Source organism: Pinus tabuliformis, chromosome 1_1 (assembly GCF_031772625.1).
Source record: "Pinus tabuliformis cultivar Carrire ecotype Pingquan chromosome 1_1, CPIR1, whole genome shotgun sequence".
Taxonomy (NCBI): domain Eukaryota; kingdom Viridiplantae; phylum Streptophyta; class Pinopsida; order Pinales; family Pinaceae; genus Pinus; species Pinus tabuliformis.
Genome location: NC_142297.1, coordinates 81,361,095 through 81,373,678, shown reverse-complemented (window position 1 = coordinate 81,373,678; position 12,584 = coordinate 81,361,095). Strand labels below are relative to the sequence as shown.

General features: G+C 35.7%; 1 protein-coding gene across 1 annotated transcript in view; it reads right to left on the bottom strand.

The window, feature by feature from the left end:
- Positions 1 to 5,518: 5,518 nt before the first annotated feature.
- LOC149211674 (P-loop containing nucleoside triphosphate hydrolases superfamily protein) overlaps positions 5,519 to 12,584 on the bottom strand; it is a 262,983-nt gene continuing 255,917 nt past the window's right edge. Inside the window, exons 11-13 of the mRNA XM_089391570.1 lie at positions 7,995 to 8,135; positions 7,774 to 7,839; positions 5,519 to 6,315 (exon numbers count right to left, since the gene is read on the bottom strand). Of these exons, the coding sequence (XP_089247696.1) occupies positions 6,151 to 6,315; positions 7,774 to 7,839; positions 7,995 to 8,135 (372 nt within the window). The 3' untranslated portion in view covers positions 5,519 to 6,150. The remainder of the gene's footprint in view (positions 6,316 to 7,773; positions 7,840 to 7,994; positions 8,136 to 12,584) is intronic.

The window sequence follows — 12,584 nt, the reverse complement described above, 5'->3', positions numbered from 1 at the left end:
TTGTTGTGGAAACAATGTTGGTTACTATGATGTTATACAGATGAGTTACCAATCTAATTCTTCTTATGAGAAATTCTCCAGATTGAGAATGACCCAGTGCCATTACGAATACCTCCCTATATAAGAGAGAGTGTTGAAGAAAATGTAACTAGGTTCAATCTTCATAATGACATGATCTTTGTAAATGATGAAATAAAAGAAATAAAATTATTTTTGTATGCCTTGCTGCATGGGTTTCATGAGCAAGAGGTTTATTTGTTAGTGGCCCCCATTGAGAGCCTTAGGATTTATTATTGAGTCAAAAGAGTCAATGCCATGTATGAAGAGCTCTTCTTGAGAATATGAAAAATATATGAGTCAACCTAGTGTCTAGAAAAGTCCTCCAAAAAGACAAGTACAATCCTCTTGATGTCGACCAAGAAAATGAATTAAATACAGTCATGTTGGCTAACCTATGGAGACACACCCATTTAGCATGACACGTCGGCTCGTTTGTGTAGACGAAGCTACTATAAATACCCTCCTAATATTTTCGTATAAGTTCAGTTCAGGATCTCAAATGTCTCTGAAATCTTCGGTGGTAATTATAGTGGATACAGTGAGGTACTAGAACTTGAATTATCTGAATTCTTCGGATGGGTACAGGTTTGAAATCCGCATTACAGGATGGCAGAAAAACTCAGATGCCTATAATTACAATCTCAACCTTCTCAGCATAATTGTGATGATGAAGACCTCGATGCAGGGAAAGAACACAATCATAATCTCGATATAGTTGTAATGATGAAGATGTATGTGATCTCTCTGTTATACACTCTTGGCACAGCCACAATCTTGGCATAATACACTCTCGGCATAGTGGGAACCATGAACTCCATCATAATCTTGATGAAGACAAAGTCATTATCTCAGCATAGTCATACATATCTCAATATAGAGACCTCGTTGACATGTTGATGATCTCAGTAAGAGTTCAGCAATGATCTAAGAGAATGTACAACAATGATGTAATTGTAATGCAATAACAATTACCTCGGTGAAGCAACGATGATGATGTTGTACTCAGTAGTGATAAAGAAGAGTATTGGTGTCTTGGTCTTGGAGTGGCCTAATAGGTCAAGGGTCATGGTCTTGGTATTTGTCAATTGGAATCTCTATAAGAAGAATTTTTTGTGGGTTTTCCTCTCAAAGAGAGAGGTTTTGGCCTTGACAGAAAGCCAACATCTTGTATCCTTGTCTCTTTTGTTTGGTAACTATTTGATGAATTGACAAAACACACTCTAATTAGAAGTGAAAAAATGTGCTAATAAGAAAAATTAAAAACACCTCACAAATAGTTATCATGACTAGAAGAATCTCATTAACCTACATTGCCCTAGATTCTTGAACAATCGAGTCGGTCACATCATCAGACATATCCTCGTAATAATGCCTTGAAGGTGTGGGGCAATGTTACTTAGGAGCAAGAGCGAAAGCGCATAGCGGGAGCGAAAACAGGAGCGGGAGCAACATTTTCAAAAGCTCCCGGTTTGGGAGCGAATCCTGGAGTGATTTTATATATATATTATATTTTTTATATTTTGATACATATATGTCAACAAAAACATGTAGAATGATGAATTACTTATAAAAAATAAAAATAAAAAACATAGATTGATCATTGAACGATATCACATCAATCATCTAGAAGTTATAATCTTCATCAACCACGTCCACAAGTTAGTAACATACATATTACAACATATTGAGTCCCATGAATCATGATTCATTAATCTTAAAGTTTCAACTTCAAGCTTTCAAAATTGAAAATTCAATATATAACATTTATTATCATTGATCACCAAAGTTGTACTTGTAAGCTAAGTTTAACCATTACAAGAAATAATATCTAACTATTAACATGAAATGAAATGTTATAAAATGAATTATGAAATGAAATGAAACAACTTTCACGAAGCATCATATTCATAATTCATAATCATTACCAATGAGTTATAATTGGCAACTTCAAACTTCAAACTTTCATTGTCACAGCCATGTATTGTTTACAGAAAATATCACTATGTTATGAAAGAGTCAAGAGTCAGGAGTTAAGACTCAACAGTTATGAAAACTAATAGAAACTAGAAAAGACAAGTAAACTGTAAATCTATTATCTACTACTGCATGTGGCCCTTGCCACAAGAGTCTAATGTATGAGCAGGTTGCGGTGGTCTTCTAGGAGTCTCCTGCACAGACCGACGACCAGAAATAGAAGGCACATGCCCTCCACGTGAGGGTGTCGCTGGAGGTGGTGACAGCAAAGGAACAAGACTCGGAACTTGAGCACTGCTACTGGATGGTGGAGGTGGCATGACTATTGCTTCATCTTCCTCCCCTATAAGTTCCTCTTCCAGTTCTTCAAGATGTATATTGCCATCCTCCAAATTGTCATCCTCTGCATGGTTGTCCAAGATTTTATATGTTGGATCCTCATAAGCCTGATCACAGTAATGACTCAACAACCTCAAGTTGTCGTGCACATAAACCAGGCTTTCTACCTGGTTTTCATTGAGTCTGTTTCTTTTCACATTATGTATGACACTGTAGGTGCTCCAACACCTCTCTGCAGAAGAAGTATTTACAACCTATGATAGAACTTTTTTTGCCAACTTTGGCAAAAGTTCATGGCCGCCATATGTTTCCCACCATGTGAGAGCATCAAATCTGTCTATGTCTTCCATTTCATTGAAGGTACCAAATAAACCAGTGTTACTGAAGTATCTGCCTATTTCAAGGCGCACACTAGCACATTCTTCCCTGTCAGATATCAACTTTTCTAATGCTTCCAAATATCCTTTAGATACCTCTTCATCTATATGGGGTTTGGTCCTAACCTCACCCCCCTGGTGCAAGTTGGCCCAACCAAGATGTAGAGTAGTATTTTGGTGTAAGGATATACGCCAAGCAATGTAGTGGAAGATTAAGTTTATTCCACCGTACACACACACAATCGTGAATCAGTTTGTACATGTCGGGATCATTGTTATGAACAATATCTTTTATTTGCCCCAACATGGTATCTAATACACCTCGTCAATCACTGGTTTATCTGTATCTGCAAATCGAATCATGTGATAAATGGGCTTGGTGAAATCCAATACTTGCCTCACACGTGCCCAAAACATACCATCAAGAGCAGCCTCCTCCACCAGTTCAAAACCTCGCCTGTCAGCTGCATTTGTAGCCCTTTCCTTTAATACCTGCCAGTGTGGACTTGATACCATGCTAGCCAATGACTCTCTTACCTTCAAAAGGCGCCTAAAGGTGAGGTAATAGCTACCAAATCTAGTCCTCGCAATCTTCAACAACTCCAATCTTGAGCGACTACGGAAAAGGCCATGGGTATTGCTATGATTTATAATAAATTTTATCATTTGTTTGCCTTTCTTGTACAAATCACCAATCCATTTGTATTGTTCATTTTTGTTCTTAACGACATCATGCATCAAAAGGTTCAATGTGTGAACCAAACACCCAGAACAAAATATGTTGGGGTATTTATCCTCAATAATTGCTCCCACTGCCTTACAATTAGGAGCATTATCAGTGATGACTTGGATGACATTGTATGGCCCAATACGCTCAATTGTTTCAAGTAATGGTTTTGCAACGTTGATGGCGGTCTTGAACTGGTCTGAGTAATCATATGCTGAAAGAAAGATGGCACCACTAACAAACACAACAAGAACACTTATCAATGGCTTGCCTTTTACATTTGTCCATCCATCAGATACAATGGACACCCCATGGTCAGTCCAAGAACTTGTCATTCTATTAAAAAAATGTGATATTTTTGCTTTTTCATGATCAAGTCCAACGGTTCTTGCCTTGTCATACCTAGGGCTCTTGTATCCTTTAGGGGCATCATTTATGGCAGAAACCATTTTGTGCCAACAAGGTGTGCGAAGAACATTGAATGGTATCCCACATGCATAGAGAAACCTATAAACTTTTGAATCCACATCTTCATCAAGGAAATCTGATATGGTTCTACGCCTTAACGCTGGTGACCCTATGCCTCCATATCCACTGCCTTGGGAGGATACTGAAGGAGTTCTTTGTGCTTGTGATTGTGAGCTTGGTTCAAAGAAACCCCTTGATTTTTTAGATTTGTATTGGGCTTCCTCCTCTTCCCTTATGTATTTGGCTCTATCTGCCGCTGACACACATGCACAAGTTTTGATTCCTATTTGTCTATCTCCATCCCATGGTATTTTCCCGCAGAGGTGCTTTCTGGCACAGGTGTATGAACCTGTGTAATTATTGTTGCAATGGGGGCAATGAAATTTAGTTGTTCCACCCCCTTTCCCTGCTTCAGGCCTGTTAACGTATTTTCACAATGGGGTTTGGTCTTGTTTAGTTTTTTCAGTTGCTGAATCATGTTCACCCCCCTCCAGCTCCTCACCGAAGTTTTCATCAAATCCACTTTGTCCCCCTTCTTCATTTTGAACCCTCCTTTTCCTACTCTCCAACACCATAATAACCAAAAAAGGAACCAAGAAGAAGAAAATGTCAAGAAATATAACCATGATGTTTGAAATTTGTAGTTTTGAATCTACAAAATTTAATCAAATGGAATGGGAATGGGAATGGCCCAATGGGAAACCGAAATAGAGAAAAATTTATTTATTTATTTAGAAATTAGGAATAAATCAATCAACATTAAAAAAAATTGCTAACCTACCTCAAATGCGTCCAAGACTCCTTGCTCCTTGGCACCTTGCTCTCTCTCAATCTCACTCAACTCTCACAATCACAAATTCACAATGATTCATTTTTTCCCTCCCTCCCTCGTTATATATAAAAAAAATCGATTTTTGCACCACGCGTTTTTTTTTCCGCCACTTTCACTCCTGGCCTCCGCGCGCGTCGCTCCGAGAGCGAAATTTATAACCTGGGAGCGATTGCTCTCTAACAGCTCCTGAGTCACTCCCACTCAAAGCGCGGATTGTGAGTAGGATCGGGGGGGGCTCCCCCGCAACACTTGTGTGGTGTGATTCAAAATTTTTCACATCTAGTGACAATTTAACACCACAAAACAAAATCTTATAATAAAGGCCATAATCAGAATTAATTGTAGAAATTCTAATGCAAGAGAAGTTTTACAAAAAGGCAATAAATATATTACCAATATAATTCCACCATTCATATCTAAAAAGGATTGTCAATTTAGACCGTAAGAATTACCAAAACCCAATAATATGGCCATGATATGCGTTGTGCTTAAGGGCCAATGTAAAATGACAACAGCATTGGCTCCACCGTTGATATAAGTTTAGATGTTGCGGGTTTAGACAAGTACACGGAATACATTGAGTGATGTTGTATATGTAAGCATACGCATCTTATAGTAACTAAGTAGGCACTTCATTTTTCATCATGAGAAATGTTGCAATCATTTATAATTAGAGTACTTCAAGCAAGCTCTTTTGAAGAATCATACAGGTTTTGCGAAATGCATCTCTCAATGTAAACATTTTAACCAATGGAAAAATACTACGCAGGTTTGCATTTGTTGAGCAAAAAAATGAATACAATGTAAAACTTGCGCAACACCTCAAATAAATAGGCCCAAAAGATTGTGGCAAAGCCCCAAAAAACTGTGTTGCGCTGATGATGCACAAAATGAATGACCTATTGTCACTTACATCAAAATTTTAGCAGAGTAATCCTTATAACTCAAAAGGATCGTATTAATCACTCCGGTTATCTTTTGCCAAATATTCAAGAGAAGCTGAATCGGTGCAACGCTTTTGAAAAACAAGATGTAAAATGTTCCCAAAAAACTGTGTTGCGCTGATGATGCACAAAATGAATGACCTATTGTCACTTACATCAAAATTTTAGCAGAGTAATCCTTATAACTCAAAAGGATCGTATTAATCACTCCGGTTATCTTTTGCCAAATATTCAAGAGAAGCTGAATCGGTGCAACGCTTTTGAAAAACAAGATGTAAAATGCAACATTTTACAAAATTCCAATACCACAACATTTTACTAAATTTTGTCTCCACACTTCACAATGTACATGAATGTCTTTTCTTGGAAGAACCCAATAAAATAGGGCTATAGTAAACTTTTGAAAATGAGAGAACAGCAAACATTAATTCATGCTACATGCTTCAAATTTCTAAGTGCTACAAGGGGCTCAGTTGCTTCCTGACCAATAACAAGAAACCTTTGCTTCTTGTTTTCATTTGACATTCTACGATCAGTGGTTGTTTGTTTTGTGAAATCTTGCAGTTGCCGCTGAAGAAGTGTAGACATGCCAGCCTAAAATAGCAAGATAAAACGTAGTGTCATTGATGCAATAATTAACAATAACGCATCTTAAAAGAAACGAAGAACATCAATTATTACAAACTAATCCTCATCGTGATCGGTAATACTTGTATAAATATTTTTTGAGTCATGATTTAATCATCGATGGAACAAAAAGAAAGGCCATCATCGAATGTACTACAGAACCCCAATAAGTGGTGCAGCCAGGAAAACAACTAATATTATGCTGAACTTATTCATTGATCACCAATAACATATGCTATATTTACGCGTAGAACTTTTAGATTAACTAGAGTTTTATTCACTTATACCTAAGATTTTTAGGTTGTGATCATTTTACTAAATATTTGAAAAAACTGCCACTACGAAAGAAAAAAGAAATAAGCAAAGTTGGATAATTTGTCGCCCAGTTCTTGCCTTAGAAATGTTATCTAAAATTTTCTTCAGAAACTCAGAATTGGTGATTGCATCGAAAAGCTGTCAGATCTACAGAGTAGTATCATAGAGATGTTGTCATGTGGGTAACACTTACATTGTCATACACACATGTTCGTTTCAAAAAAAACATATAATATTTGCAAGTAATAAAAGTATTGATTTAGCCAAGTATAGATACAAATGGAAATAAAAATATCTATATACAAAAGAGAGAAAATGATATGTACACCGTATATAAAAACTTCCATATAGATAAATATAAAAAGAGATAACAGATTTAAACAAACAGAATATATATATATATTCCATAGAAAAAAATCATTATAATCATGTTTATGGCTATACGTGTTGCTGTCCCATGGGGACTGGAGAAAACATTTCACAAGCTGACCTTTACCTTGCTCATACTAAGATTATTTTTTTGACAAAAAACTGGACTTCACCTTCACATAAACATGCTATAGTGCTGCTTGCACTGACCAAAACTGAATACTTACTAGCCTTAACCAAACTGTCCAAGACTGTCTACTATATATATATATTCACAATTATCAACACACACATATGCATACCTGCATAAGTTTTTACTTATCAGTTAATTATCCTAGATCCATTTTAAATGATCAAAGAATTTACATATCAAGGGATTTGATGCCTTACAGTGCTTGATAGATCTAAGGTCAACATGGATCTATGATGGTTGATATCCTAAACATGGAGAGTGAGAGTGAGAGCAATGAGTGTGAGAAATTAAGGGGAAAAGTTCACTTGTCAAGAATAACATGATAGACATTTCAGCCTCAACATACAATACCATTATTTATAAATTGTTTTCCCTATCGTAAGGCATTTGCACGCCCTTCAAACATGATTTAACCATGCATACATATGCTAAAATGACCTCTGACCCAGAAATTATGATTACGAGATCTGTCACACATTATCATATGTAACTCCTAAGCTGTTAATTAAAATGGAGTGAGAAAGAGGAGTAAAAGAGAGGTATGTTACCGCTGCCACAAATCGATGAGATAATGACTTAGGCTGCAGAGGCCGTGATAGAAGTTGATCTAATTCCTGCAATGAGAAAGTAAAATTAATAATTTGGTTAAATAAACCTTCGACAAATGATCAAGAATCTTGAAACAATATCCAATTGAATCAAATCCTAAAAATAATTGTAAGTAAATTGAGAAATACTTAAAGAATAGATTAAATAACTTTTAGCATACCTTCTGCAACCGCTTTTCCTGACCTAACTGAGCCTTCTTAGATTTGAAGGTCCTCTGGTCTTCCTCGTCACTATCATTTTTCTCTAAGTCCAGCTCTAGGGCTTCAGCATTACGCATAAACCAGTTTTTTTCTGCTTTGGTCTAGAATACAGTGCAACGAATATTCATTTTAAGATCACTCAATTGCTTTGATAATTAGAACATACATACAATAAGAAAATTGATACCAAATTGATATAACATTACAAAAGCAATGTCAGTTAGGTGTAGCTCAAGTGGTTGAGAGGAAAAGCCCCATCCAGGTTCAAATTCCACTTTATGACATGTTTGCTCTTAGTGAGCCAAATGTTGATGAACTATATATGATTTATTCATGAGTTGTTGACCTAGCCTTGTGCCCTGAAGAGAGAGAAAGAGAGAGTATATCCATATGTGTGTGTGGTTGGGTGCACAATTATTAATTAAAAAAAAACATTACGAAAGCAATAATCATCTCCATGAAATTCAGCTCCAGGCAAAGTTGTATTACCTAAATGACTACTCTTGGCTTCATGACAGTGACTTTCTCGTTTATCATGTAAATTTGTAAACATCAACCACACAGTTAGTTCCGCAACTTCAGTGTTATGAACTCTGGATGATATTCTGTGGGATCTTCAAGACTAAATTACCGTTTTGAAATCAATATTGAAAGGTGTCTTCAACATCATAGTGCAGTGAAATTGTATTTCAATTGTGCATATGATATCATCAATTCTATTTCATGTTATAATGCTATTAGGATCATTCCAATTCTCTTATGAAAGTAATACATTCACACTGCACACAACTGTAGGTTAAACTTCAGGCACACAAGAAAGACAAAACATAACAAAAACGGTCTCACATAAAACATATTCGTTTATTATAATGGAGTTACTTCATACAATGGGATTGATCCCCTTTAATTTCACTTGCTAGGTAGTTGTACTACCGTAAAACCTAACTACTGCATTTGATAATATCTAATTATCATTATATTAATCACTCACATGAGCATGACTTTTGAAATAGATTATTTATGCTATTATTCATATATGAATATTATATCTACAACTTTATTTCTTGTTCTAATGCTATTAGAAATTTAGAATCATTCCAATCCTCTTCTGAAAGCAAGAACTTTGAATTGCACACTACAGGATGTTAACTCTAAGCACACAAGAAGATAAAACATAACAAAAACGGACACACATAATGATAAAACATATCCATTAAATATAATGGACTTATTTCATACAATGGGGTTAATCCCCTTTTATTTCATTCGTTTGGTTTGCACTACCGTACAACCTAACTAACACATTTTATAATATGTAATTATCATTAGATCAGTCACTTATGAACATGACTTTTACAACACATCATATATACTATCAGAGTGAAACTCCAACATCCCCTCTTTAAGGCTACAATTCAAACTGACAACATGAACATAAAATGAAAATTATTCACATGCGACGTCACTCCACAGTTCAAGAATCATTCAGGTACTCCACCAGGCTGTCTCATCACCCTCCTGTAGAATTCCTGAATTCTATGCATTTTCAAGTTCCTGAACTACCAAGCCAGTGCAACTCCCAAATACCCAAATAACTTGGATACAATCTGTTGTCGCGCGAATTGGCACGACAACGCTCAGACCGGGGGCTGTCACTCTGATCCCCGATCCCTCCGTTTAAGCTTGTCTCCCGCGGCTAAGGGGGGTAGACCCTGTGAGATGATGGAGACCAACTGTCGACCAGTTGGTTGGGAGACACGAGACACGATTCAGATAAACACTAAGATGATTTGATTAATCGAACAGACCAGTGCCTTAAGAGAATATTATTACAATGATTACTTGTTAAATGATATAGAAACATAAACCGCGAACAGCAATCATTTGTCGTCAGGGAAATCACGTGACCAAAACGATATCCAGCAATTGAAAGCTTTGAAGAGATAAATGCCTTAAACCACCATGAGCATCATGAATTATTAACCAGACATTGGATTTCGTGTTTCGACTTGAAAATTTCAGATCTCGGCATGAAAGATATATCGCGAAAGCAACTGAAACTGGCAAAATGATTTTCCACAAAATTTTAATATTTTTTCAAAATTTTTTAAATCTTTTTCAAATTTTTTTTTTTTTTTTTTCAATTTCAATATTATGGAAATCAAAAAATCCTAAATGGTTAAAATTCTAAAACTAAATTCTAATCATTAAAAATAAAACTAAAAAGAATATATATTTTTTTATTCAAAAATCAAAAAAAAAAAAAAAACAAAAATTAAAATCTAATTAAAGCTAAACTAAACATTAATTAAAATACAAAACAAAATTTAAAATCTACATTTCTCTAAACTAGAACTATTGCTAAATTTAAATTCTAAAAAAAAAATATATATATATATTTTTTTTCATATAATAAAAATCTACAAAACGATTTATTAAAATCTAAATTCTAACTAAACTAACCTATGCTAAACTAAACCAAAGGAAATCAATTAAAATCGAATCATAAACCATATGCTACCCACTCTTTTTTTTTTTTTATGTTTTATTTTATTTAAAATACAATAACAAAATCTAAATGGAATGAAATCGAAACTGAAATTATACGTAATGGTCACATATGCGTAAAAATAAGCTAACCCTAGTCTGAGACGTGACCACGCACTGCATGCTCCAGCAAATCGAAAAATTACAAAACGAATGGAGAAAATATGAAGGGGATATCGTGACTTGGCCGGCGTGAATCAAAACTGCAAAAAGGAAATGCAACTCAGGCTCGAACACGTAGACGGGGATTCAGCAAAGAGTGTCGGATGAAACCTTAGGAAAAACGGCCAGCAGGCACATACCAGATCGAATGCAGTGATATCCAGGAACAATCCGAAAATGAAAACGACACTAAAAACTGAAAATCGTAACCCTGCTTTGATGCAAAAGACTGACGCGTAAATGAAAAGCTCAAGCAAAGGTTTTTGAATGAGGGATTTAGCCCTAGTCCCAAAGTTAACCACGTAAAGAATCGAATGGCGAAGGCGATACTTAATCTGATCACAGTGACAGAAGCCTAGCTTTGAGAGGAGAAATCGATGCGTAAATGAGAGAAACCGACGGCTTTTGGAACAAAATCGATTTAAGCTTGCCTGGCTTGATGAAATTACTCAGTACGTTTTACCAGAAATCAAATCACAAAATACTCAAATCGAAAACCTGAGTTATGTATACATTCACGCTTCCATTGTGTTTCAAAAATTTCTCTGTCGTTTTTTCAGTGATGTGCTTGCAGGTTAACGAAGACAGCAGGGTTTTGGAAATACCTGGGATGATTTAGCCAGAAAGAAAGCACCCTCATTCACGTTTACTTCTCATGTTGATGCAGCGGTGGATGTAAGCCAGTTCACCAATTTACAAATTTGTCGAATGCCAAAATCAGAAAAAGGCTGTAACCTTGATGACAGATATCCTGCAGAAAAAGAAATTTGGCAGATACACAGAATTTTGCAATAAACCCCTTAAAATTTACCCAAATCGCATCTTTAGAAGAAACCCTAATGAAAACCGCCAAAAAATAAACTTGAAACCCTAGAACAGCTAATTAATGTACAGATTTTGGCCCCTACACAGCCAGATTTAACAATAAGAGCAAAAATATTTTTCAATATATCAGAAATTTTGAACTTCACTGTGAACAGAAGGAGAATCTCTCAATGTAAAACAGAAAAAAGAAACTTTGAATGATTAACCCAGGGAACAATCAGCTGGGCTCTGCACAGAAAAGCCAGTGGGAGTCGGCTGGTTCAGCCTAGAACTTCCCCAAACGCCCACCTGTACCCTTTACCTAAAGATCTCCTGCACACCTCAAGCAAACATCAGTAAAGAGGGCAAGAAATGCTGCTAGATTTCAAGGAATAATGGAGATACCTGCCATTATTCCAGAAACCCTACAACATTCAAACCCTAGCACGTGAGCAAGATACCTGTACTCACAATACTCTGAAAACCAGCTATTATTAACTGCTGAAAACTGAAATATGCAGAAAAATGAAAATCTCACAGCAATTCCAGAGAGTAACACCAGCCAGTTTTGAACCCCAAAGTCTTTTATTAATCAGAAAATCAGATTACAAGAGAGCTTTTCAGTACAGACTCACAGATCAGATAAAAATCTAAAATGACCCCCTAAGACCCTATATAAAGAAAATGATCCCAACGGCTAGTTTTGGGTGATCCATGTTTAAGCGATCTCGACCGTCGATGAGGGTTAAGACATCCCTTAATCTCATCCGTCGATTTTATTTAAAAAAGCTATTTTTGCATGCATTCACAAAAATATTATTATTTTATTGCTTAAGGTTTTTGCTTTATGTTTTTTAATTTTTTATTATTTTATATTTTTTTAATTTTTTATTTATTTTTTAATTTTATTATTTTTATTCATTTTTTTAAATTTTTAATTCATTTCAAGATGGATCATCAAACTAAGCCGTTGGAAACATCACCTAGGACTTAGGACCTAGGACTCATGAGGGGATTTACAACATTTTCAACCCTCA